Source organism: Poecile atricapillus, chromosome 9 (assembly GCF_030490865.1).
Source record: "Poecile atricapillus isolate bPoeAtr1 chromosome 9, bPoeAtr1.hap1, whole genome shotgun sequence".
Taxonomy (NCBI): domain Eukaryota; kingdom Metazoa; phylum Chordata; class Aves; order Passeriformes; family Paridae; genus Poecile; species Poecile atricapillus.
Genome location: NC_081257.1, coordinates 9084409 through 9111452, shown reverse-complemented (window position 1 = coordinate 9111452; position 27044 = coordinate 9084409). Strand labels below are relative to the sequence as shown.

Genomic DNA, 27044 nt, shown 5'->3' with positions numbered 1-27044 from the left:
ATCAAATCAGCCACAAAAATGCAGTTGTGGTCTCACATGGCAAAGCAGAAAATTTCCCCAACAGTAATAGGACAAAGAAAGCAATTGTGTGGAAAACTAGAATGCAGAACACAGAGAAAAGAGGAGTGTAGTGGGGGAAATAGATGATAGAAGAGGTGCTAGGTTAAATCGAAGGAACAAAGGTAGAGGTGAAAAAAAATGCAACAGAAAAATCAAAGAGGAAAAAGTTGAGGAAAGATATAGTTACTGTTAAATTTATGGGAGTTACAAGCATTTTTGAGGAGCAATCCTTTTCTGAAGGCAGACATTTTGTAGAAGAAAAAAAAATAGGTGAGGGGAGAGGGTGTCACAGTGGCTGCAGATCTTTGCCTGCTAAATCCAGATAGAAATGGTGAAAGAGGAAGGCAGGAAGAGCAACAGGAAGGAGTGGGAGAAAACTAAAACATTGAAACTAGTAAGTTTAAGTTTACATGGTTCTAAATTTTTATTGAAAGAGAGTGGATTAGATGGAATAGAATGAAGCAAAGAAATGATCCATTTTGGATCCTGAGACAGGAGCTGTGGCACTGCCCGTGGGGGCTGATCCCATCCTCACTTGCTCCATTAACACAGTAAAGCAGAGCAGGTGACAGCAGACCTACCTGGCTGGCAGAGTTTGAGCACAAGGCAATCCTGGGCCAGCCAGGACTTTCCTGTTTGATTTATGATATGAGACAAATCTCTGGAGGTGTCAGGAGCCTTGTCTGTGACTGAATTGGGAGCCACAAGTTGCTCTCAGGGGCTCTGGTCTGCTTTTGCATGGCTCCTATTCAATAAGCACTCCTATAATAATATTATAATGATGTGTAATATCTTATAATATTATATATTAATATAGAATATAGACTATAATAATAATATATAATAATAAGAGATTCCTGCAAGGCAGGAGGTAACAGCAAATGTAGCTAAAGGTAACAGGGCAGAGAGAAGCAGCAGACAGATGCTCACAGTTAGATAAACGTTTCCTCCTCCTGCTGATGGCTACACTGCTGGTTAAAAGAGAAATGTGGGGGCATATCCTGTGAGAGATGTATGGATCTGTTACATACACAGTAACACCATTTTGTATTGGAATTAGAAATTACAAAATACCAAATATTCATTACTGTATCTGCCTTCAACTTCTGAGCAGGGGAAGTGAACACAGGAAATCAGAAACCCACCAGAAGTCACTTGGGACTTGGAAAGCACAAGAGGAGAGTGACTAAACAACAAATTAAGACACAATTCAAGTGAAGAGTGGAATGGCGCCTACTTAGAGAATGGAAAGTACATGTGCAGAGGGGAAGCAGCACTACATGGGTTTGGGAGCTGCAGCAGCCAGGCACATCAGTAACTTCTGGCTGCTGCAGAAAGCACAGAAACCTCTGTCAGCACAGCTTGTCTATTCAAAGTTAGATAAAATCTTTGAACAATGTGAGGAGTTTCTGTTGTACCTTAATAAATTCATTGCAGCAAGGGAGAGCTGCATTAGCAGGGCAGCAGCTGCCTGGGAAAGCTCAGGCACTGCAGTTTAAGTGCAGCTCTCGAGCATGGCCTGCATCTGCTTGAGCCTCACTTAAAGCAGAGGGTCCCAAGCGAAAGCTGCCCCAGCCAAGAGCCACTGCTCCCTGATCAGTGCTGATTCTATCCCTGCTGCTGCCAGCAGGGCAGGAGGTGACACACAGACACCCTACAACTGAAAACGGGGAATATTTAATTTGCAGCAAGTCTGCTGATATAACCCTGGATCAACAGCTTGTGATTCAAATCCCAAATTCATCTATAATGGAAACAATCAGATTGGGCAGCCTGTTTTTGATGCAGTGAAGTGAGCAATCTGGTGCTTCCAGTTTCCAAATTCCATGTTGTTTATCATGTAATTTGTGTGGCAAAATCAGCACCTTGAAATACAAGCAATTCACACAAACATATCTTGGCATCATGTTTGCACAGTTCTTTTAAAAACAGGCTTCTAATTACACAGTTTGTTATAGCTTATTGACTTTGGCAAGAAATTGTTTCTCTTTTAGTACATTGCTTTTAAATAAAAAGGTTTTTCCAGTTATATATTATTGGCAGGATAGAAAGCAACTTCTGTTAAACTGCCTAAATGCTGGCATGTTTATGGGTTCAAAGATACAAAGGAACTGAAATTCTAAAACAAAATCATTTTGGAATTAAAACTTACAAAAAGTAGAAGACAGAAACCACGGCTTGGATTTCATGGGCAGAGGCTTCGGTGTGTGTGTGTTTACTCTGCAGTGTTACCTCTGTGCACAGCAGGTTGTGTTTGAGATGTTCATTGTTTGTAAAACATCTTACAGTGTTTGCAAAATGTATGAAATGGTGCCAAAAAAAGCTGCTAACTTTTGGGGTTGAAATGCTGTGTTTTGCAACCAGCCAATGGCTGTTCTGCAGATGTTTTCAAAAGGGAGCCTCAGAGACTTTTGTAACAATGAACCAGACCACAGCTGGTGTGGGTTTGCATCCCACACACAGCCCCATTCACTGCTGATTTCGTGAGCTTTGGATGGTCTGACAGAACAACCTCCAAGAGAGCTCTGATATAGCAATAAAATAGAAAATGAGTAAATGGTAAACTCATACTGCCTCAAACTTCATGGTGTTTTCACAAAACATGTGGTTCAAGAGCACCACCATCTATAGCTGGATAAAGTTTTAGAAACCTATTACTGTTTGCATGACACATTTGTTGGCTTGGATGATGCCATTACTGATTTTTATTACTTTATTATTTACCTAAGTCCATGTGTCCATATCAAACAGTGAGTTGATAATGTCAATTTTATTTAGTTCATTCACATAAATCTTCAACAATGAAACCACATTACAGATTAGAAACCATTTTCAAATAGCAAACAAGCAAGCACCGTCATATCTTGAAAGTATAATTATTTCAAGGTAAAATATTTGTGACACATGTAGAGCAGCAGTAAGGCTTTAACTGTGTGGTTTTCTTGATGAAAGTATCAAAAATACTTGGAAGAACTTCATTTGCATAATTTTCTCCACAGAATTTTTTTGTTCTAGGGAGTTAGATCTATTGACCAGCAGGAAACAGGTTCACTGTCTGACTTGAGCCTGTAATCTTTCTTGTGCAACCTGAAATGAAACCAAAGCAAGAGAAATTGTGGTAATATAATCAAAGGGCAGGACCAGAACTGCCCTGATGTGCAGATGGCACCAGGGTCAGAGGCCTGTGTGGGCAGAGATGCACCTCAGCTCTCCCAGGACCTGCACACAGGACTCCCAGCATTTCTTCCCCATCAGGAATGTGTGCTCTAAGCAGTTAAATGATAGAAAACTTTTCTCTTGGCAAATCCAACTGAGGAAACACCCTCCCTGTCCAGGAAAACAATGCAAGCTGTACCCCCAGGGTGTAATTATTTCCCCCTGATGAAATAGGAGCCTTGAGCCCTGTAGCATCACTTAAACAAATGCAGGCTGTTGGGGAAAAAATTAAAAAGCAAGTTATTTACACCAAAGAGCTAAGTTCTTACAATACTCCCTCAGTTTCATTTCTTCCAATCTCTGGTATTTGTTGATAAAATACATCCCAAAGCACACACCCCCTCCATATCTGGTACCTGGAAACTTTGTGCTCAGATCCAGACACTCTCAGGAGTCTTTCCACAGCACTCTGATCATTGCTGGAGTCACTCTCCAGTTGTGCTTTTGAATAAAATTGACCTAGGCAACAGACACAGAAATAATTTAAAAATACAAACCAGCTGACTGTTGCTGTTTGTTTAAGGCAAAAGGCATCTGTAACACCAGGAGAGCAGCTCTTCATCTCAGAAAACAAACCAAAGATCATGTTTGGGTGCTCCATAAGTAAATTTAGAAAATTCCTGTTTCATCTGTGATCTCCTGTTATCCCTAACACCCTCCACAGGAAGGTTCAGGCTTTCTCTGATGGCTTTTCATAATTTTTTCTTCCTTGTGGTTTTTGGAATATGGAGTCTCTCCATTTGCAAAGTTTCCAAAACAACTTCAACTTAGGCTGAAAATCCACCAGGATTTTTGGAGCCAAGATATTCAGGAGCAGCTGGCTTTCATTTCCTAACCATGATTGTTTACAATTTTATGTCCATTATTTATAGTCTGTTATTTGACATCAAATGAATTTTCTGTATCAATCATGTCCTTCCACAGCATTGTTGAGGCTAAGCCCAACTATTATTTCTGTCTTATTTTAACATCTTCTACACCCATAATGGGCTACTTAGGGTTGTGCCACTGGTGAGTGGAAAAGCATTGTGTTATGTGTGTTATGTTTCCAGGGTGAGACCTCCCCTCTTTGGGATTGCTGGGCAGTAAAAGTTCAATGTCCAAAGAATAAATTAAATGCAAAGTTTCTCAAGAACTCCCTGAAGCAAACCACTGATGACACTCTCATTTACAAGAGCAGTCTTTGCTGCACACATCCATACTGATACACACCCAGAACTCCAGTGACTTTGTCCGAGAAACGCTCAGTGTCCAAGAAATAAAGCCCAAGGAAATCATCTGGAAACCTGACCAAGGAAATTTTTACTGTGACCGTATCAGGCAGTGATGCTGTAACGCTCCTTTCCTTTTCAACTGACACTCTCAGCCTAGGAAGTAAATGATGAAATTATTTCTGAGAAGAATGTGAAGAAAGAATATATATTTAACTAACTGACATTAATTAATCAAAATCATTTCATTTTTGCCTTTTATCTCTTTGCAATTGCATTTTTCCTGATCTGTTTGTAGTTATTTTTAAGCTAGAAAATATTGAGTTGAATATCTTTTCTCTCTATGCTGCACAGCATACCAGGGAACAATTTTTTGCTGATGCTACACCATATTATCCATAATGACAAGAAATACTTGGATAGGAAAAAAAATATTATCACCATTTTAATGAGAAAAAAGGTAGATTAATAAAATAATTCAATATTTTTTATGAACAAGTCAAATATTTTTTTCTTGGCTATTTCACAGGTTTTTCAAACCTTTGCCTTTTTTCTGACCCATTAATGTTATTGTGATCCCAGGTGGTCTTGCAGAACACAAATATCACTGTCATTTTTCTCCCTACAGACAGGATTAACAAGCCCCCCCCCCCAAAATGCTGATGCAAGGGCTCGGGTGCTGGATTGGAGCAGGAGGATCATTCTGCTTGCCAAATTATACTGGGACATAAATCCAGCAAGTTCTTGGCTCTGTTTGGATTACAAGAATAATTGAAAGCAGTTGTTGCAGGACTTGTTACTGTGTAGAACTGTGTGTGGGGGAGCAGCGATGTGTGTCCTGTCTGCCCCAGGCCAGCAGGAGATCCTTGTGGAGACTTATTCCAGCAAAATGAAAAGGCTGGGAGAGCCAGCTACACTCAGCTCTTCCTTATGGTACTGAAGGATCCTGCTCTAATTACTCTAACAAATAAAGTCTGCTTTTAAAGTATCCCTTCTCCTACAGTGGACATTTAGTTACAGACAGCTATTCCAACACTTTATGCCTGCCCATAAAAAATATCAGCTTCCCAGATGGGAGTTATTGCTAAAACTGAGGAGAAAGAAAACCCCAGCCTGTGTGGAGCCAAGTGCTGTATAAAAGGGACAGTAAATGTCAAAGCCATCACTTGGCAGCATTTGCTCTGCCCTGGAGGAGCACAAAGTGGCTGCTGGTGGCACCAGGCTGCTCTGCATGACTCCTTTCCTTTGGAACATAAATTCATGAACAGCAGGCTGATGATGCAGTTGCTCTGGTTCACTTTACACAGGCATGGAGAATTAAAATCAAACTAATTTTCTTTTCCAAATTTGAAATGGGGGATTTTGAAGATACCCTGCTGCTACTCACACTGTTATACTTGCTGGAGAAGGACATTTGGAAGCACTTACTTCAGGTAAATGGGAAAGTAGAGGCCTGAATGAACAAAGATCTGACATATTTTCAAGTTTAGGAAAGGACAGGGAGATGTTTCTTACCCCTGGATGGTGGAGGAGGCTGACTTTGCCCATGACAGCCAACTGTTGTTGTTATTGTAGCTTACAAGGATCGCATGAGTGTAGACATGGATTTGCACGGGGGGATTCACATAGTTAATATCGAACTGCACAAAGTGATTTATTCCATGTCCAAGTTTCCCCGTCACAGTGAGTCCTTTAATACAAATTTGTCAAGTGATTCTTCTCTTAAGGTACAAGTGATCTTAAAAACCTGCTCCAGTTTTGTTACTGAAATTACTCCAGGGTCTCAAATCTATTTTTGTGGAGCATTTCTGGATTTCATCTCCACGTGCCCCAAACTGTGGTGGGTTACCTGGAGCCTGTTTAACCCCATGCTTCCACCTCCTGCACAGAGGTGTCTCTGTTCCATTATCAGAGCAGGTGCCTGGTGCCCAGGCTGTGGCTCCTCAAGAACAGGACCATGGAAAATCTGCTGTGCGTCCAGAGCATGCACCTTTCTGTTGGCACATAGGGACCGTGAGGTTAAAGGTGTCTGCATCCTCCAAAGCCCCGAGGACTAGGTAGGAGAAAAGCCTAAGGACTGAGGAGGATGTGACACCAGGAGGAGAATGTGACCCTCAGCTAGACCTGTGAGAAGTGCCCCCAGCTGTTGCACCATTAATATTGCCTAACAGAAAGGCAGAATTTACCACAGCCTCTCTGGTCAGTGCAAGGCAGCGACTGTGAGATGGCTTTTCATGAGAAGGGGTTATTCCCAAAAACACCAACTGCACTCACAGACCCAGTGACTCTCCTTATCTTGGTATTGGGGTAACATGGCTCACTCACCTTGCTCTGGATCTGACAGCAGGTGGACAGAGGTTTGTGCTCTTTTATCAATATTTAAGCAGATTCTTTCATTTTGTCTTGGTAATTGTAAGAGGAGTTGTGGATATTCATTAGCTGGAAAGACAGAAGAAAAATATCAGCAACAAAAAAAAATCTAGCCTGTGTCCTGGATAGGCCCAGCAAAAATAATTTATAGATTTATACCTGAAGCAGCAGTTACAGCTTTTATAGGATAGAATGATTAAAAACAAAGAAATAACTGCTGAAAAGCACACCAGACACAGTACCTTGATATGAATGAAACCAACAGATTTTAAATATAGAGTTTACTAAGGACAATGAGCCCTTAAAAAGGCTTAGACTGAAAATCTGTTGTAGTGCATTTCTTATATCCTCGAGCCAGAGAGGTCTTCTCATGGAACACAGGGATATTTTTTACTTAAATGGAAAGAACTAGCCAAGGTGTGCAAGAAGAAGTAAAAAAAAGAGTTGATGCAGTCAGAAAAAGCATTGTTGCATGAAGTAGTGTACATTACAGTTACATTATTAATTGAAATGGGACTAGGATGTGTGTCACTTACCAATAGGTTGTGCTATTACAGCTTCTCTGAATCTGGAAACTGAAATAGTTAAAATTAGTAAGCAGAGTTTAATGAAGCATTTTTCTCTAAGTCAGCTAATGAACCAGGACAAATGCTGGACAGAAGCCTTTTTAGCAGAGCTCTTCACTGACTACTATGGAGAGCTTTGCCTAAGACAAGATCTCCCAGTGGGGAAAAAGCACAACATCCAGTGCCTATTTGTCTCAGGATGGACCATGCCACTGGCCTATGCTCAGCTGGAGTTGTGGGAGGGTTTAAAACTGCATTTTCAAGGGTCACTGGGCAGTGTTGAATGCAGCACACCCAGGCCAGCTCCTCTGACCCCACTGTGAGCAGTTACCTGTTGAAAACATCTTCCTGTTGCTGCCAGTTTGGAGCTCAGAGTGCCTTCGACCTGAAAGAAAAGGGTTTTCCCAATGTTTTATTGCTTTAGGTTTACACCTTGCACCTCCCTCCCCACCATTTGAAACAGGAAATCTGTTCTGCTTGTTGCCTACTGAATTTTCCAGATACTCCAAGACTGGTGAATTATTTTGTTTTTACATTAATTTCTTTCAGCTTACTAATATATATATTTCCAGACCTTTCACATTTATTTTCAGGATGTATAATAATTTTTTATTTCTGAAAAGAGGCCAAGATTGTTTTCAAAAGTTTATAGTTCATTATAAAATATCTGTGGACTTAAATACATATAATAAAAGCTAAAATGTATATCGAGTGGGCATCTCCAATCCAAATGCATTTATTAGAATAAGGTTGTTATGACCTTATATATGAACTGAACTTCACAGAATTATTCTGAAGGGAAACAGAGGAAGAGTACTTACCACCACGTAACCCACCCATCAGTCTATGAGTACCTAGAGAAAGAAAAGAGAGTATCTGTGTTTTACTCATGATTACATCACATACCTTAGCAGGAGTGGTTCTGCTGTGGAACTCCTCAGCACCACTTTGAAAGAGGCAACCTCCAAAGACAGGGCAGCACTGTGATTCCCTCAATACATTTCTGTGAAAGAACTAGAGCAAAACCAAGGTTCTTCACCTATAAAATTGTTATTCAAATGAATGCAGTTTCCAGAGAGGAAAAGAATTACCTGAATCATCCTCAGAACGCATTCTTGAGTGGAATCTTTTGAAAGATGCTTCACAAGTGGTAGGGAGAAGCAGAAAGCATCATTAACACCATTGGCTTGAAGAACTACTTTTTCTCAAGAGCATAGATAATTTTGACCTTTGAGATGTTCTGAGCGGAAGATTTTCTCCCTTTGACTCTGTTATCTACCCAAAACCTGCACAGACTGTGGCAGGCATTGCTTATGATTTACTTTACACATTTTTTCAAATCTCAGATATGTCTATCTACAGAACAACCATCATGAACTCTTTTTGTTTGTTTTGGTTGTTTTTTGTTGTTTTTTTTTTTTATTAGAGACTCTGAAAATATGCTACAGGAAGAGAAGAAAACATTTACCTCCTGCTGGAAGACTGCTGGGCTTCTCATTATCTGTCAAGAGGAAGAGAGATAGATGAGTGTCATTCAGTCAACACTGAATTCCTTTACCCATGTGAACCAGCAAACTGGGACAAGGGCTTCAGGTGATGAATTTTTTTGTGTTAAAGGAAGAGTATATAGAGCACTTGCAAAACTCTGACTGAGGCCATGCTTTCCTCCCTGCATTCATTTGTCCACTTAAATGCTACAGAGAAAAGTGTGGAACCCTTTTGCATTGTCAGGAATGTAATAGTAACAGCTATTTAACTACCTTTAGTTAATATTTAAACAAACTATTTTCCATTTCAATTGTAGTGCCTGTTTCATCACCTTTCAAAAAAATCCTGCATGTTTTATTTTGAAAGGAAGCCAATCCCTGAACTCCTGTCTCTGATTTGCCTCCTTATATCATTATCAAATGGTGGAAGTCAACAACAATGAATCAAGAAGGGCAGAGTGTTTCAGGGGAGCTGTTTTTACCAGCCTCGGTGGGTTTGTTTGCCAGCTCCTCCTGCTGCTGGGGTTTGGTGACCACCATGGAAGTGAGGGGTGTGACAAAGCTGTACTGCAGGGACAGATCCAAGGCTTGGGCCTCCAGGGCCTTCTGGTCCTCTTCTTGGGCTGAAATACTAAAGTCTGTGTTAATGGTGAAGCAAAAATGTTTAGAGACTATGAACAAATTATCTTCAGATTTCTTTACGTATTAGCTGTGTCTTCACAGGTATTTATTATCTCTGAAGGGTCAGTAGTCTTATGGGGATAACTTAGCTTTTCACGTGCCTGAAATTATGGAAATGCTTAAATCTTTGCAACACTGGAGACTATGTATGGTTTAAGTACATAAAAGTAATAGATACATGATCTATGAAGTATCTTATGGATATCCATATTGTTCTATTCCCTGGTTATTGCCATTTCCTTATCTACAGGCAATATTTCTGTGTGTGCAAGAACAGCCCAACACAATCCATACAACTGAATTCTATTCCATAGTAATTTCATGAAGAATTATGTGTTACATTATGTGTTAATATATATATGAAATTGAATGTTGTAGTGCTACCAGAAACTGAGAGGCACTTCATGTTCATCATACAGTAATGTACTATTCTCCCAGTATCCCATGTTTTTGATACTGTCTGGAGAAATAATTCAGTTTCTTTGTATTTTTATGATCACATTATTTGTGAATAAGGAATTTGTGTTTTGAAAAGTTAGAAGTTTGTTATGTGAAGCATTAAAATCACTTACGCTTTTTCCAGAAGCTGCTGAATGTTCAAGTAAGCCCACAGCCTCTCTATGAAATTCCCAAAGATGTATTTTTGATTTTGGAATACTTGCTCCTTCTCTTTGACATTTGCTTCTTCTGTAAGAGTCAAATTACTTGTGTGCTGAAGTGGGAGAAAACTGACCATCAAAAGAACAGCTCCAGACTTCATTTATAGTGGCATTATTAGACTTAAAATAGTGTCTTTCAGTACCATCTGTCCTTCAATTTTGTTCTTTCCTATTGGAACATGCAACTCCAAAGTATCTAAAAAGCATACATTTTAGATAGGTATTTCTGGGCTTGAAACAATGATGAAAAAAGGAGGATATTAAATTCTATTTCAACATTTTTGAGATAAATAATTGAGATTTCCTGCCTCATTGTAACAATAGAAACCTAAAAGTGCTTGAAAGGCCAAAATATTTGGATTTTGTTAAAGAATCAACAAAATTGAATTAAAATTGCTGTTTGCTTATTTGTGGATATTCTTCAAGGGTTTTCTTTTGTAGCAAATTCAAGAGAAGGTAATTCTAGCAAATTATCTGAGAGTTCAAATAATGGGAAAAGAGCTGAATGCCCAAATGTAAAGAACATACACACAAAACACTTCTTGAAGCCGCCTATTGTGCCACAAAAGACAGAAGGGAGAGATGTTTTTCACAATTAGTAGACTAAGCACTTACTGACTGAGCTTTAATTTCCACTGGCAAAAGTTCCAGCTCATCACTAATTTTTCCAGACACTATAATTTCAGATCCTTCAAAAAACAGCTTGAAATTGTTCTTGGTTAATCCTTCAATGGAATTTTCTGGATACTGCATTTCAATTTGCATTAATATTGGGGTAGCCACTTCTTGATAAAAGCCCTAAGGAAAAACAGTGAGACAGAGAACACACACAAATGACAGCAAAATTGTGCAAAACAGTATGTTGAATGCCTAAAGCCCCCTTAAAAAGCTTCCTCTTTAGTAGTGTAAGACTACTGCAAACTCAGAAATTGTCCACATCCCCTGGACAATTTCTGTTTTTACAGTACAGGAATGTGTGAGTTTCCCAGTTTGTCTGAATGTGGCTGATTTGAGGACTTTTTGTCATGGATACAAAGGTAGCTATATAAAGGAGGGTACAAACCACATTGCCTTCCTTCCTCCTCTAAAGTAACAGGTAAACTCAACCCCAGCATTTCTTCTCAGCAAATCTGTGATTTTGCTACTAGGACTAGACATAAACTGGAGGTGATAGATGCTTTTCCTGGCACATTCCTTACTCCTGACCTGGAGCTGCAGGGCTGCATCAGCATTTTCATAGATACGCCGTGCTATTCCCCCATTGCTCAGGGCCATTTTCTCCAGGAATTTATAACTGACATCAAACCCGAAGCCAAGGCAGAAAAGAGCATATTTCCCATTGATTGCTTTCTGAACGTTTTCTTGAATTACTTCCACATTTCTCTCACCTGTAAGTGAAACAAAAACACCATCGTGGGTTTGTGTCTTTTCAAGTGCAAAAAGACTGCAGCAGGTTAGTGGAGAATTCTGCCTGAAATTTTTAAAAATAATTCAGAATAAAATACTAAAAAGACAGGGGATAGAATGCTGGTAATTGAATTGGAAATGAAAGCACATCTCTGCATATGGAGTGCCAGAACATGATTCTCCCCCGTAATGACCTTTACTAGGTTCTACTGATGTTGTCATGGCTATGTACAAAATATCTTATAGGATTACAGGGGCAGAGGAGGATTTTAGTACAGAAGGGACACGTACTACAAGTTAACAACACCAGTGATGGACACACTTCATCAAGCATTCAAAATATAAGTACCATCTATAAAAATTATGTGTGTCAATTCAGAGAAGAATGGATTGGTTAATGGTGCAATTCCAAAAAATTCCAATGAACTCAACCTTGCTTCTCTCTCAGTTCCTTTGTGTGACAGAGGGAAAAGGTTTTCACACCATCCTCTTACCCCATTTGAAGAGCTGCTGATGGCCATGTATGGACAGCTTCCCCATCAGCATTTCCAGGCAGAAACTGTCACTGCCTGTAGCAATATCATGGGAGCAGCTCGGATGTATCCCTTTGAGCTGTTTTGCTAAGGAAGGTGGTGTATGCCTGACACTCCACCCTGGCCTGATTTCTAGCTGCTGGATGTGGGGAGCACTGGAGACTCACTCTGGCTGTGCTGGGGAGGCAGCATTGTGAGTGAATTTTATTAAAAAACCCAAACAAAATCAACAAACCCCAAAGCAGAATGGCACACACAATCTAAAAAGCAAACTGATCTTACTAAGGGCTTACAGATGATGCTGTTGCCACACAAAACTAAGACAAACCCCTGTTCAAGACAAGGGAGTTTGTGCCATTGCACTGGGAGTTGTTGCTTATTTCACCTGATATTTCAATCTCAGTTCTTTGGTTTGTGCTGTCACAGCTGATAACTAATTAAGACATGGCAAAGAATACAGAACAAGAAGCACCTTGAAAATATCTCAAGTTTGAGGCACTGAAGGTGAAGCAGCATGAGCAATCTCTCTGAAATAGGACTGTACACAGTATCGGCAAAATGTTCATGTTTTGTCTCTAGGTATTTTACTTTTCTGTTTCAGCTATGCCTGGAGTATCTCCAATTCCCTTGAGTTTATAAACTGGGAAGCCAATGGTATGCAGCAAAAGAATTCCCAGCTAAAGGATGTGCAGTCACAGGTAAGCAGGCTCTGCCATCACTCCCTACAGCCCTCAGCAGAGTGCTCTCATAATCCCCCTCTCCAGATCCAGCAGTAGCTCAGCCTGCATATTCCAAAGCTCCTCTAAAACACAGGCTAGGTCTATCAATACTGGGATGCAAGTGTAAAAGATAAAAAAACCCCAGGGGAGGGAGGACTGAGCATAGCATTCACTCACCAGAAGTGGGCTGGCCATCTGTCAGCAAAATAATCATGGAGACGCTGCGCTCTGGCAGCCCCTCGGCTTGCTCCAGCATGCCCACGGCGGTCAGCAGGGCACCATTGATGTCTGTGCCTGCAATGAGAGCAGGCATTGCTCACCCAAACAGGACAATCACCTGCAGATATTGCTGCCCTCCATCTGCAGAGGCCCTGCAGACTTGTTTAAAGTTTTCTGCAGGAAGTAATCCTTCCGAGAGAGGAGGATTTAGGGACTTAGCCTACTGGACTTAATTACCGGGTGTTATATTGCAATGGCAGTGCCAGAGTATTCCTTTGGGACCATTTTCCACACATATGTCATGGGAAATACAAACATGTCTAGAGCCATTAAAAAGTGCTTAAGTAAACACACTGTCATCTGTTAACCTATACTTAAGAAAAGTTTCTCTGCCTTATATAAGAAGTCAGAGAAGTCAGAGAAAAGAGCTGAGCATGAGTGGTTTTATTTGTTAGTGCCTGGGGTAAGGAAACTTGTGTTAATATTGACAGTGTAACATTATAGGGAGACAGAGCCCTTGAAATGTGCTTAAAACTAAATAATAACACCAAGCACACTGACTGATGCAGCAACTGAAATGCCACATCTGTTTTGCCTGGTTTATTTCTGTGGCATGGCTTACAAGGGAGTATAACTTTGGATGTGGTTGTTTGGTTTTTTTAACAAGGGGACACTTGATATAAAAAGAAAAAAAATCAGCAAATTGCTGTCAAATGTTGACTAAATTGCCGTTTTTCTGTAGAAAAAAATGTGCTATCAAGGAATCTTCCAATTATCTCTATGATAAAAATTGGAAACAAGACTTTGTGGCTTGTATGTTTCATAGATGTGCTGTAAGCATTTCTTATATAGATATCTATCTCATAATGTAGTCACCAGTGTGTCTACTCACAGGCTTTCTTTCCCACACAACAGTTACAAGCATTAAAAACTGACTTGCTTTGTAAGCACTGGTGGTTGCTCTGGGGCACTATATAAGTAATAAAAATAATTATTTCCTAAGCAATTCATTCCAGTGGGTGCATATTTGTGGCTACAAGCACGTGTACCTCCCCTGGCAGTGAGAGTTTGCACCAATGCTGCAGCACTGGCCACGTTCTCCTCAGTGGCTGGCAGCAAAGAGCTCTTCCACTCCACCACTTTGTTGTTGAAGGTGATAAAGCTGAAATGATCTTCTGGGCGGAGGTCCTGCAAAATCTTCAGCAGGGCATCCCTTGTCTGTTCCAAGGAGAAAACAATAGTTTTGATGATTTCCACTTTGCCTGAACTGGGATTGAAATTGCAGTGTAATAAGGGGGTTCTCTATAGCTCTGTTCCAGATGCAGCCCTATGTCTTTGTTAAAACCTAGAGGTATGTTTTAGGTTGAGACCATCAGAAATAGTCAATTCACTTAACTTACAGACACAAAATACAATCTATGAGGGCTGTAGGGGGCTTGTCTGCTCTCAAGCAGAGCTGCATACACAGTCATCAATAAATATAAAACAGATACCAGAAAAATTAACTCTCAAAGTTTCATTAAAGAAAAATATAAAACACAAAAAGTTCTGCAAAGATACAGAAAGCTCTCTCTCTGCCCCAATGTTTAGTACTCATAAAAATAACTGGGTCAGACCAGTGTTACTCTTCAATAATTTCAATCTGTGCATATGTATTTTCAAGCATTTCCCAAAGTCTGAATGTTTTGCTGTGTACAAAACCAGTGTGTGTGTTCCCAATGAGAAATTCCCAGTTGCTTCCTCAGAAGGTTGGGTGTGTGACTGCTGCTAACAGAGGTCATGCTTTGAGGGAAGTTACCTGTTCGATTTTTCTGCCTGTCATGGAGCCACTTCGGTCTATTACAAAGATGACATTTTTGGGAAACACTGGCATTTCTTGGGGTGCAAAGTAATGGACAAAATACCCATTGACAATCTGAAATACAGAATGTGAAATCAACTACAAAAGTACATCTAAAGAAATAAAGAATAAATCTTCATATTCTGGCATAGCAAGAATTAGGGAGTATGCTCAGCATTCTGCTCTTCTCAATAAGCCCAAACCAAAGAACTTAAATTAAAGAAAGTAAAATGCATTTCCTAGCTGGAAGCAAGACTTAGAGAGAAAATTACCTGAGAGCAGCATGCATACATACATATATATTAGACACCTCCGTGCCATATGTATGATACATGCATATTATCATTGTGTATTACATTACCTCTATCATTACCTAGGAGCACATCTCTGCTGAATGACTGTGGCTGCCAACTTTTATATGTAAACTGTATATAAAACAGCTTATACAAGTATACATGTATATTTCATTAGTGAAAGCATCTGGAAAATACCCTGTTTTGTTCCCTAGAATATGCATTGCTTCGTAAACATTTGTAAAGTTCCTGCTATATTTAGTTATGCCTCTGTTATCACAAAAAACAAAAACAGACCAAGCAAAATTTCAAGTTATATAAATCACATTCCTCTAAACTTCATTGACAGGAAGCCACAAATACACTTTAGAGGAGTCAAAATAATAATAAAAAAAAGAGTGTAAAGAGACATCTATGAAATAACAATATAAATTTGGTATTTGAATAAAATTTGAGAGGTTGATCTTTTTCCTGAGTGATCTGGTTTTGCAATATACTTGGTGTCTCTGGGGATTTACTGAATATCACCCTCAGTTCTGGCTGACCCTGGATTAATGGAAAGAGCTTTTCCTGTCATTCTTGGTGTTTCAAAGCAAATGTTGCTGTTTTGCTGGTTGCACTTGACATTTGGACTTATCTGTGATCTGAAAGCATTTCCATTTTTATTTTTTTTTACCTGTATATCACCTGCAGTGGCTTCTCTCTTAACATCATAACGCACAACAAAATCACCATTGAGGAGCGTTTCGCCAAGTTCAGAATTTTTCTTCTGTTGATCTAGAGTTGGCTTAAATGAAATATGAGCCTGCAAAGTAATCAGAAGGAAATATTTAAAGTGATATAACTTAGAGTTGCCACTGGCAGTAACCTCTGGCAGCTGCTGCTTTACCTTGGTTTCATTCTGCACTGTGGTGAGTGCCTCAGTTAACTCGTTTGTCATGAATGTGCTGTCTGTCTCCAAGAAGTGAATGCCCTGGGGCTCAAAGATGTGCACGTCGATCTGGCAGCGGAGAAGAAATCAGCATCAGCTTCTGGGAGGGAACATGGCTGTGCCAAAACCCAGGGCACTGCTCCCTACCCGGCTCACCTGGAAGTGCTTAACGAGCTGCTTGGGCTGGACCTTGATGAGCAGCTCGTACTTCCCCAGCTGCCGCTTCAGCAGCTCCTCATAGGTCAGCTCAAAGGTGACTTTGCTGGTAGCCGCGATGTTGACAGACACATGGAACTTCTCCAGCTTTCTGTCCGTAATTCTGGGAGGGAAGAGCAGGGGTTTATCTCCTGCAGGGAAGGTTTCCTTGTGGTGGCCAAGAGTTTGTAAAGTGTGCAAATTAAAGGCCAAAGGGCCACATGGGACAAAAAAAAAAAAGAGTAGCAGTAAATATTGTTCATCATGGAAAGGATTTTTTTACGCTGCAGGTGCTATCATGTACACCACATATACTACATTAATGTGTCATGGGTGCAAGCTGAGAAATGGTGCAGAAACCCCTGCATGCCTCCGACTGAATACCCGTGAAGCACAGATTAAACACACCCTGAAACTGTGCCATGGTCCTCTGTGCTTGAGACTCAGCACTGAGTATCATCCCAGCCCAGGGAGCCAGGCTGGATGGAGATCTGAGCAACCTGAAAGGTGTCCTTGCCCATGGCAGGGGCTTGGAACTAGATGACCTCTAAGGACCCTTGATCCTGAGATCAGCTCAATTGGTTTGAGCATGGTGCTAGCAACACGGTGGTTGTTGGTTCAGTCCCACTACGGACCATTCACTTAGGAGTTGGACTTGGTCCTTGTAGAATCCTTTCAAGAGCATTCTGTGATCTGTGATTCAGTGATTCTGTGACAGCAAGTCTCAAGGCACTGCTAAACAGGAATGCTTCCTAATAGAGCCCATTGCATGACCACCTATAAATCACATATATGTGAATTTATACATATATAAAAAAAAATGTACATATATATATATTTACAAAGACACACTGTCCCTCCCACCAAGGATCCAAGACTGATTTTCACATTTGTCCCCACTGAGATGTGTCTGTCTCCAGGGTTTAATCTGTCCCCAGCCAAACAGGAAGCTGAGGAGGGCTGTTGGGGTAGCCTTACTCAGAATAGCAACGTACTTGACGAGGCCAGCACTCTGTCCTTGTGAGACTGCCGTGTCATACTCATTCTGAGCAGCAGCTTTCTCCTTTATTATTCCTGGGTACACTTCACCATCGATGGACCTGTTTCGTTTCCATAAAAATTAATTAATATTAGAAGGAATGTACTGGGGAAAGGAAATCACCAGAAGATTTTTGTGGCTCTCTGGGCATGAGCAAGAGACACTGTTTCCTCCCAAATCCCTCCCCACCCAGGAGGATGCAAGAAGCCATCACCACAACACAACCCTTGTCCTTGTAGAGTCTTGAGGAGGCTGGAGTAGGAGAAACACCACTGAGCATGTCTGTCACCCACCCTGTGCAGCAGGCAGCCTGGCCCTGGGCACCTCTTTTCTATTTGGCTGCCTACTACTTAGCCCCATAGAGTACTTTTGCAGAGGACCCTCTTTGCGTTCATTGCCCAGCAGCTCCTGAGCAGAAAGATGAACCCCCCCAGGTCTGCCTCCTTGACAGGGCAGGTAAGGACTGGACCTACATGGAGAAGTTGGTGATGAAAGCTGTCTTAGGTAACTCCACTTCAAATGTGGCCTCCTGGGACTCATTGGCTCGGTTGACAATTTTGCTGGTGATGACAGTGTGAGCAAATCGTGATGTGACCTTGCAGTCCACATGGAGGCTGTATATTTCAATAGCAGGCTGGAAAAATAATAAACAGACTGAGACAGAAACACCCAAGTTTTGCTCCCAAGCCATCCTTTACCTGGATGATGCTATTGGAAAAGTTTGATGAAGGAATGAACTGTTAAAAAGCCTGGCTGTAACTGGGGAGGGGATTGCTCTGGAGCAGTCTGCTTATTCCCTTCTCTGCAGCCACAGCCACTGTCCCATGCAAAACCTGCAGCTACAGCTGCATTCTGCTGTTCCACAGAAGCTTCTGTCAGACCTTTTTCTCTCCTCAGGGTACAGGGAAGCTGCTGCTGCAGTACCTCAGTGCATTGCCCAAGATTTTCCTCAGGAAGATCAGAGGCCTCTTTAAGCCTGACCCAGGGAAGGCCCCTGTTTTTGCACTGTTTATTTGCTCTCCCAGCTGTTGACTTTGCTGTCTGTTTTCCAGCTTGGTACCTGGTGTCCCACAGCATGTTTAGCAGGCTTGAAAACTCATCTGGGCCTCCCAACCCCTCACTGGTTGCACAAGCAGAGATGCCCTTTGAGCACTCACATTTCTTCTGGTCTGGTTCTTCCAGGACCCCTGATGTCCAAAGGAGGAAAGCACCATTCTGGAGCTTCCTGGAACACCCCAGAGGGTGATTGGACTGAGAACTGCCTGGAGCACGTGCCTACATGGACACCTCCTTTTGCATTTGGGAAGTCTCTCTAAAGGTAAACCCACGTTTCAGCAGTGACACTAAAAAAGGCTGATCTGGATATCACCAGCCTCACAACAGTACAACAGATGATGAAAAAGCTCAGCATCAGAGTATATTATTGCACTTCTGTTTTTACTTTTCCAGCCACCAAGTCTTTTAAATGGCTAATTGGTCATTAGCCATTTTGATAATTAATCTCCAATTAATACCATCCAGTGGCCTGTTCTCAGTTAGGGTGCTGGCTGAAGTTCAAAAGTTATGCCCTGCCATACTCAAACCTGCCCATGGCACATTCAGGGTGAGGTTTTGCCATAAGGAACCCCAAGCCCCAAACTGTGGCTCACTGGGGCAGTGTAGGCACATGGTGGCCATTGCTGCCCATGAAGATCCTTCCAACACAGGAGGAGCTTGTCCTGCACAAAATTTACCCAGAGCAGAACCTACTCCTCTGCCACGTGCCCACGGGTGCTGCAGGAAGGAGGACCTGCATTCCCTGCACTAGCCCAGCCCCAGCAGCTTTTCAGGCTGTGGCCAGCACAAACCAGGGCTCAGTGGGATGCAGCATGAGGAGGAGCTTTGCTGTGCCCCTGGTGAAAGAAGCAGAGGACCAGCCCCAGGCATGTACCCAACAGCAAAGGCACTGTGGGCCTGTACACCCCATCCATGGATTCCTGCAGAGCTCCTGGCTGCTCCTGCAGCAGCCACAAGGCCTGGCCCTGCCCCGCAACAACCACCCACATTTCAGTTCCACTTCACACTTTTCTGAATAGGCACAATGGACAGAGAAACCTTCTGACTTAAAGCTTCCTCTTCCTCTCTAATATTAATGTTTTTACAGTGCCACCTGTCATCACTGTGATGGTACAAAACAGAGTTTGCTCCTCCACACAGTGAAAATAACTTTCTACTTCCCTCTTTTCCTTTCCCTATTTATTATTTAACACTCATCAGAAACCTCCTGGCACTGTATAGTGCTTGCTTGGTCCTGTGTCAAGATCCAAATCTCACCTGGTGGCCAAAGCAGAGCTGCCGATCTCTCCAATTTGGTATCTTACATCCCGAAGGAAGAGCATGATCAAACACATCTGCAAGTATCTCCTGCTACAACTGTACTATAACAGCCCAAACAAACAACCAAAAAGACCGTAAAAGGACCCAAAGCTCTAAAATCTCAACACAATCCACCCAAGTCTCCCTGGGAGATGGTTACCTGCACTACCTGGCCAGTTACCACGATACCACCACATCAACAAATGAGCAAATGAGATATTGATAATAAAAATAGAGCAAATACCTTCTGATCAATAGTTTCTGATAATATTATGAGTGAGGAAAAGACCATCAATGCAAGCAATGTTCTCTGCTCCATTTTGGAAAAAATAAATTTTCAAATGAAATCTCTATTTATCTTAATCAGTTAATGAGTAACTTGTACTTGGGGATATCATGTAGACTTTGAAGAGACACAGCAATTTAATATTTACCCATTAAACATAGGTAAAACTTGGACTCGGTTAATGCTTATTTTTCCAACAGATCTTTGCTCTTAAACATTAGAATTTTAATACATTTTAAAAAATTTTAAAAATAATTAATTTTTTAAAGAAATTAATATTTTTTCATAAAACATAATTTAAAGAAATCTCTCTATGTTTTTTTAAAATTAGATTTCACTGTGTCACGTGAAATGTCTCAGGCATATGACTTGGTCTGTGCAACAAACTGCAAGAATCTCTACCATATTCCACAGTAATAATTTGAAAGGGCACATCCTTAACATTATCACAAGCCCTGCAGAGATTTGAAGGTTGCCAGGACAGGCAACATTCACGTGACATATTACAGCTGATGGCTTTCTCAACCTTTGTGCCTCCCTGCCCAACAGGCCATGATCCTTGGTAGCTAATGCCATTCATTGTCATAAATTAACACAAAGATCCTGTGGAAATAGAAGCATCTGTGCTCTCTTCATGCCTGTTTTACAAAGTGTCCATGTGGAGAGCAAGCTTCCAGTGGCCTCGGAGTTGCAAGCAGACTCTAAAGCAGAGCTCAATAATTTATTACTTACCAGACATCTACAAGTTGTCTACACTACAAAGAATGTGCTAAGCACAGCCTGGTCTTACAAGGCTTGTGCTTTGAGTAACTCCTTTAAAAAATAAACTTTATTCCTCTCAGGCAGATTGTTTATACTACTTGCAAATACCATATTCTTTATAGCAGGACATGTAAATATATATATTTTAAATACAAAAAATTAAACTGTTATACATTTGATTAACTTGTACAACTTGTGTAATGCTTTAATCCCTTAAAATACTTAGTGGCCTGAGAGCTGCAAGAGCCAAAGCTTTAATTAAGTGGATCTGTCATGAGTTTTCTAATGCCCATGTGTAAAATCATGTGGATGTTAAAGAGCTGCTTTTGCTGCACAGATTTAGGCTGCAGTGTCAGCTCTGCCCCTCACATTTTTTAGATAAGGTCTACATTAAAAGACAGGAAGACCAAAAAAAATGCCCAGTCTTTATTGTCACACTTGGAAGCAGCACAAGTAATTGAGCTTAACAACATCCCAGCAATAGAGCTGTTTGCCAAATCCCACATTTCTGGTAGATACCTTACTTGGCTTCCCTGTAGAATCTGTGTGGGACACAAAGGTTTCTGTGCTTTATTAAATCAGTATCCAAAGCAGGGTCTGAAATACAGAACCCCCCTGTTGTGGTACTCTGCCTGCAAACCTGCAGGTCAGACACTTTTACCACAATAAAGAAAGCGACAACAACATTTTGCCCCACTTGTCCCTCATGACACCTATCTACACCTATCAAACAACCTCCTTCCAACTTCTCAACACAGGTTAATTAAGGAGGGGTTGTTAAACCTAATGCAAAGGCAGCTCCAACAATATCAGGGCAGGAATTTTTTCCACCATGATTTTTTTCATGCTCTGGAAGGATCTTTCTTGGGAAAAAGCTCAGCCTGTGCTCCATGGAGAAATTGAGCCTGCTGAAGTGAGGAGGTGGGGTCTGGGCTACAAATAATAATTTTTTAAATTGAAAAAAACAGGGCAAGGCAATGCACCAGCAGTATCTTTAAGGAGGCTTTCCCCTAAAAGACAAAGGATTTGCTGCTGCCTTATGTAAGCTCCTCTCCACAGCCTCTCTGGGATCTGTGTGGGCATTGTCACATTTTATCTGTCAAGTGTTTGGGACACAAAAGCCAAATATGATATATTTCATGGTGCACAGAGAAATTTGGCATCACTTTTACCTCTTAATCAGGTCTAGCCTGTGTAAAATAAATGTAATTTCTTTAACAAAGGTGGCATCTGCCTTACCATCCCCAGATGTGTTGCAGAGACTCAGAGTGTGTGGGAAGCATGACAGGTGCCCATAGAGGTTCCTCTGTGTTTCAGCACAAATATCCAGCTGAGGGGAAACATTCTGGGGTTTGGGAGAAAACAGGTTTGATATTTAATGCAGCAAATCAAGAAGTAAACAGCACTGAAAAAAACCAACTCCCCCTCAGAGTGTGCCGGTGTTGTATAGAGACCCTCGCTGGGTTCTCATCTCCGTGGTAAGGCAGGACATGGCGGCTGTGTCTGGCACCTCACTTCTCACTCGATCCAGTGGGACAGGAGGAAAAAACCACTGGGGTACGAGCTGAAATCCCTCCCTCGGTGCTGGGGCACCCTGAGAGCCGGGCCTGTGCCCTCGCAGCTGAGCTGCGTGAAGGGAAAACATGGCATTGCTGCCCTGAAGGGTGTGAGGGGAGAGATGTGAGGAGGAACTGTGAAGGGGGAAGTGTGAAAGGGGGAGCCATGAGGGAGAAACGGTGAGGGAAAACAGTGAGGGAAAACAGTGAGCTGGAAGCCGTGAGGGGGAAGCTGTGAGGGGAGAGCCGTGAGGGGGAAGCCGTGAGGGGGAACTGTGAGGGGAGAAGCCACCACCCTGTGCCATGTCGCCACCCTGAGGGCCCTCGCCGAGGTGCCACTGTAGGCAACATAAATCTGGGTGAAATCTCCAGCTTTCTGTGCTGCCCCTTTGATCAGCTCCTCCTCAGCTTCCTCCTGGTGAGGGCATGTTGTGATGAAATTGTACTGACACTTAGACTGTGTCATCAGGGTGTTTTCTCTTTGCATTTGATAGACAAAATCATCGCCTGTAGTGCCCAAGTGCCCACAGAATTAATCTAAACCCAAACTGAAATGAGTCACCACAGTATGCCAAGCTGAGTCCAACAACCTTTTTTTATTAAACAATTATCGCAAACATTGTCCAATACATAGAAAGAAAGCATGTAATAAAAACGAACATGGAAGTTTTACTCTTTGACATGAGTATATTCCTTGCTTAAGGACTTACAGTGGAAATTGGCTACTTGAGTCTACAGTGACTTTCGTGTAAGGAATAGAAATTTTTAAAAATGGTACAACAATCATTTGGGTGAGACATGTCCAGCTCCACTGTCAGCCAAAGACGCTCTTGGCTGGCTCATTCTTCGGTTTCTCAAAGACTGTTTCACCTCCTGTCCGAGCCCGGCTGAATACAGAAGGTGCTGCGGAGCCCATTTGTTCTTGGAAAAGAAAACCAGGAGAGACAATCAGTGAAATACCACCCAAATCCAGGGACTAAAACTATTTCTGCTAAAATACACATATACACATTTGATAAATACTTCACTTGTCCATCAGATGAACAGCAAGCTGCTGTTCCAGAGGTGACCCTTTCATTTGAAAAGGGCAATTAAGTCAATGTTTTACTCTGCTTAATTGCTTCCAATCAAGGAGGCTTACCACACTGCCTCATCACTTGGTAGGTTTTGGATTTAATTTCCTGGTTTTTGGCAAGGTTTCCTCTGGCTCCTTTGAGGTCTTCTTCCTTCACTGGAGGACGCTTCTTTTTCACAGGGGCTGGCTAAGAAACAGACCCACATATCAGTATTTTGTGTTCCAAACACAGGGAACAAAGCTGCCTCCAACCAAAGACTACAACATACAGAGTTGCTAACAGAATATTTCACCTATTTCAGTTCTGAGATTACTTACTTAGCTACTTCAGATCTTCCCATAATTGCAATTTCACTGCCCACCCCAAAATCTGCTACCATTCTCACTGTTCTGAAATTGTCTTTTTATTTAGAGCCTTTGAAAGAGCAATGGACTACCTAATTAAAAAACAAAGCAAACCAAAAAATCTTAGATTTTCTCCATCTGGCCCTGCCTGCTCATTCTGCAAGTACTCATTGGTAATTCAAGAACCTGTCCAATATTTGGAAAGGAAAAATAATTTTATTATTAAATTGTGCTTGTGCCTCAGTCTACTAACTACTTCTTTGGGAGACTGGTCAGAGAGATTCCAAATCTGGACTTGCCTTAAATTGGAATATACACTTGACCCAGTTAATAATCTTAAATTTAAGGAACAAAAGCATTTGAGCACTCAGCAGGGCTCTCTACTGAACACATCTGAAGCACTGGACTTGGAACCCAAAGTAGGAGAAGGAAACCTAATACAGAAACAGATGCATCATCAGGTGGTGCACCACAACAGCCAAATATTAATCTGTTTACAGTTTATCCCACTACAAGGAAATAGGGATAACATTGCTTCATATGAGCCTATCCCTGTCCTTAAATTAGCACTCCACAGTCAGACACAATCTCACTCTGCAGCAGCCAACACCAGAAGCATTCCCCTGTCAGTTTATTATTTCATGGACAGATTTTCAATGTCCCACCAGGCAGCCCTCATGGCAAGATTCAGGGGCACAGGGATATGATTAAGAGGAACAGAAGACACCCACAGTCCAGCTCTAATAGATTTACATACTGAAAGATCAACAAGAAACTTCTCTGACGATTGCTACATACACAGGGCTTCTGATATTTGGGTTCTGGCAGTGGTGGAGCCCACTCAGGCACTTCCAGGCACTGCCTGTGAAGCTAAAAACAGTTGTGGAGGGAAACAAATCCCTCAAGGCCTACAAATGGCTGGAGCAGTGAGTCCCAGGGAGCTTGCAGAGACAGCGCATGCATGGCTGGCTCTTGGATGGTGGGCTGGCTCCACTGGAGCCTTCAGTATGTTTTCTGCCTGCTGCAAATTCCTGGGAATGCTCAGAATAGCTCACTGTCAATCTCACTTGTATGTGTTGTGGGAAACAAAACATTTATGAGATCTCCAGGGAAAACACTCATGAGTAGCCAGAGCAAGCAAGGGGAAAGGGTGGCAGCAAACCCTTTGAAATTCACAACAGCTTGTGCATGGTTGTTCAGCTGGTGAACCGAATGTCCCCACAGCCAGGGAGTCACCTGTCCTTCTGTAATGACAACTGGCATGTGATGGGAACAGTCCCTCATACCCATGGCACTGTCCACAGGCAACCGACCCAGGAAGGGAAAAAGCCCTTGCTTTATTAAGAGAAATGTGAAATCTGCAAAGGTCCTTCATCCATTATTGGCAACAGACAGTAACTGTGAGGCTTCTTCCCACTGGGACAAGGAAATTCTTGGGGACTGGGTGAAGAAAGGTGGCACTTGAGATGTGCAAAGATAGAGCCAGACTGAGCAGAGCTCTTGAATTTCACCCAGTTATTTTAAAATAAACCATCTCATGCTTTGATTACAGAGGGTTTTCCAGCAGGACAGTTGCTGTGGATTAGTTGGTTCCAGCTGAAGAGCAAAGCTGGTGCACAGAGAGGTTACGGTGAGCCTTGGCCAGCAGCTGCTGCTGTCACAGCCCCACCACTGCTAATTGCTGCCAGAATTTGTGAGCAGGGTTTGCCAGGAGCCGTTCGTAGCTGGCACAGGCGTGCAGCCTGTGCTTTATCTCCTCCTGTCACAAGTCAGAAAGTGCTACTTTACAGGACATACAACCGGATTTTAAGTCCCATTTTCTCTGGAGTAAAGAAAATCAGTTGAACTGAGTTACTCTCTGTGGCTGAAGAACTGTGCTGTTCTACTCTCTCTGTGCTCCTACTCTCCACCCCACCAATCCTGTAAAACTGCCTTGCTGAGGAGAGCTCTCTGCCAGACACATGCAGTTTGTGTTGCAAATGTAACATTGACCTGAAACCTCACCACTTCTGAGCTCATTTCAAGAGCACTTTGAAACACTGATTATTGGGGAATACATTAAAGACAAACCATTAGTTACAACATGAATATAAAAGTAATATAAAATATAAAATATATTATACAAAATTTCAGTCTCAAATATCTTATCCTAACAGTTAATTTTCAGTCACACTCTTTTCTCCTGCATATTAATACAGTAAGCTCTACATAGTGACATTTCAGCCCAGCCACCTCTTTTCAAAACAGAATTTCAGAACCCCCATCTGCGAGTGTGTGTTGGAAAGGTAGAGATTCCTCTTTCTGTGAAACATTCCGAAGCAGAGCAGGGGAAAGGATTTTTTCCCTTTCTATGCAAATAAAAATATTTAAGGTAAACCAAAACATTTAAAAGTGAAATTAATTAACCATGTAGAGAGCAGCTGCTTTCCTTCTTCACCAAATAACCACCCTAAGAATGTACTTGCTAAAATACTTTAATCACACGAGTCACAGAGCAGAAGAGCTGAATTCAGTAGTTAACGAGAGGAACTCGCTGATAAGCTTTTCCAAGTGAAGCATCCAAACCAGTACCAGGTTTGCCGGGCGCTGCTCCGAGGGCAGGCAGCGCACGGATGTCCCCGTACCTGTGACATAACTGCGGTGCTCCCTCGCTGAAATCCCTCTCAGGTCGTTCCCGACTTTGATTAAATCCAGCCCGTGAGCTCTGCGAGCGTCTGTTGTTTTCCTGGACTTATATAGAGCATCCGAGTGAAGTCACGGGCTGGGTCATGTTCCCGAAGCAGCGCCGGGATGATTCAGGTCGAGGGAGGCTGTTGTTGTCGGAGGTTTATTCCTGGCGATGACTCGGCCGTGCAGCATTCACCGGGCTGGGCTGACGGGGGCAGGCAGCTGCGGCAGCGGGGAAGCCTGGTCCCTACAACAGCGCTTCCCGGGGAGTCCGCTGGGGCTCTATTTATAGCTTTAAAAGGCAAAATGTTGTTATGGACACAAAATTGAACCCTCTTGGGGGAGGGAGGGGAAAAAAACAAGAGCGGGCATCGCTTTCCCAGCATAACAAAATATGTGCTCTCTAAAGATGATATAAATCTAATGTCCAAAGCGTAACAGTGCCCTTAATCACTTTTACACAGGGATCTTTAACAGAAGAGTATTTTGTGTCTTTTGGAGAGTTAATGAAGTAGGGTATGGTTTTACCCTTACAGCTCTATCACTGATCATGCTCTGGTGCCAGCTGTTAC

At 42.0% G+C, this 27044-nt stretch overlaps 2 protein-coding genes across 5 annotated transcripts; both read right to left on the bottom strand.

Annotated features, from left to right (window-relative positions):
* Positions 1–2811: 2811 nt before the first annotated feature.
* On the bottom strand, positions 2812–20150 carry ITIH4 (inter-alpha-trypsin inhibitor heavy chain 4). 4 transcript variants are annotated; one of them, XM_058844613.1, is made up of 23 exons: positions 20026–20150; positions 17900–18060; positions 17383–17487; positions 16349–16511; positions 16151–16261; positions 15938–16066; positions 14927–15043; positions 14178–14346; positions 13087–13203; positions 11457–11638; positions 10866–11048; positions 10164–10303; positions 9393–9541; positions 8892–8924; positions 8515–8562; positions 8245–8277; positions 7755–7808; positions 7394–7432; positions 6813–6926; positions 6003–6177; positions 4489–4643; positions 3633–3735; positions 2812–3147 (listed from the first exon to the last, which is right to left on the bottom strand). In XM_058844613.1, the coding sequence occupies exons 1-23, from the start codon at positions 20098–20100 to the stop codon at positions 3072–3074; spliced, it is 2631 nt and encodes an 876-aa protein (XP_058700596.1). In that variant the 5' UTR covers positions 20101–20150; the 3' UTR covers positions 2812–3071. The 4 variants fall into 4 exon arrangements, with proteins under 4 accessions (XP_058700596.1, XP_058700598.1, XP_058700597.1 ...); XM_058844615.1 differs by lacking the exon at positions 7755–7808; XM_058844614.1 differs by lacking the exon at positions 8515–8562.
* A 2811-nt stretch (positions 20151–22961) lies between these two features.
* Positions 22962–26654, bottom strand: MUSTN1 (musculoskeletal, embryonic nuclear protein 1). The gene is made up of 3 exons (XM_058844932.1): positions 26430–26654; positions 23527–23647; positions 22962–23306 (listed from the first exon to the last, which is right to left on the bottom strand). Exons 1-3 carry the CDS (start codon positions 26436–26438, stop codon positions 23200–23202), a joined length of 237 nt encoding a protein of 78 aa, XP_058700915.1. The 5' UTR covers positions 26439–26654; the 3' UTR covers positions 22962–23199.
* Between the last annotated feature and the right edge of the window lie 390 nt (positions 26655–27044).

Coding starts and splice junctions, on each gene's coding strand:
- ITIH4 (XM_058844613.1), bottom strand. CDS start 20,100: ATGGAGCAGAGAACATTGCTTGCATTGATGGTCTTTTCCTCACTCATA. Junction 16,262..16,348: donor AGCTCGTTAAGCACTTCCAG/GTGAGCCGGGTA, acceptor CTCCGCTGCCAG/ATCGACGTGCACATCTTTGA. Junction 11,639..13,086: donor AGATGGCCAGCCCACTTCTG/GTGAGTGAATGC, acceptor TTTCACTTACAG/GTGAGAGAAATGTGGAAGTA.
- MUSTN1 (XM_058844932.1), bottom strand. Junction 23,307..23,526: donor CCAAGTGATGAGGCAGTGTG/GTAAGCCTCCTT, acceptor TTCTTTTCCAAG/AACAAATGGGCTCCGCAGCA.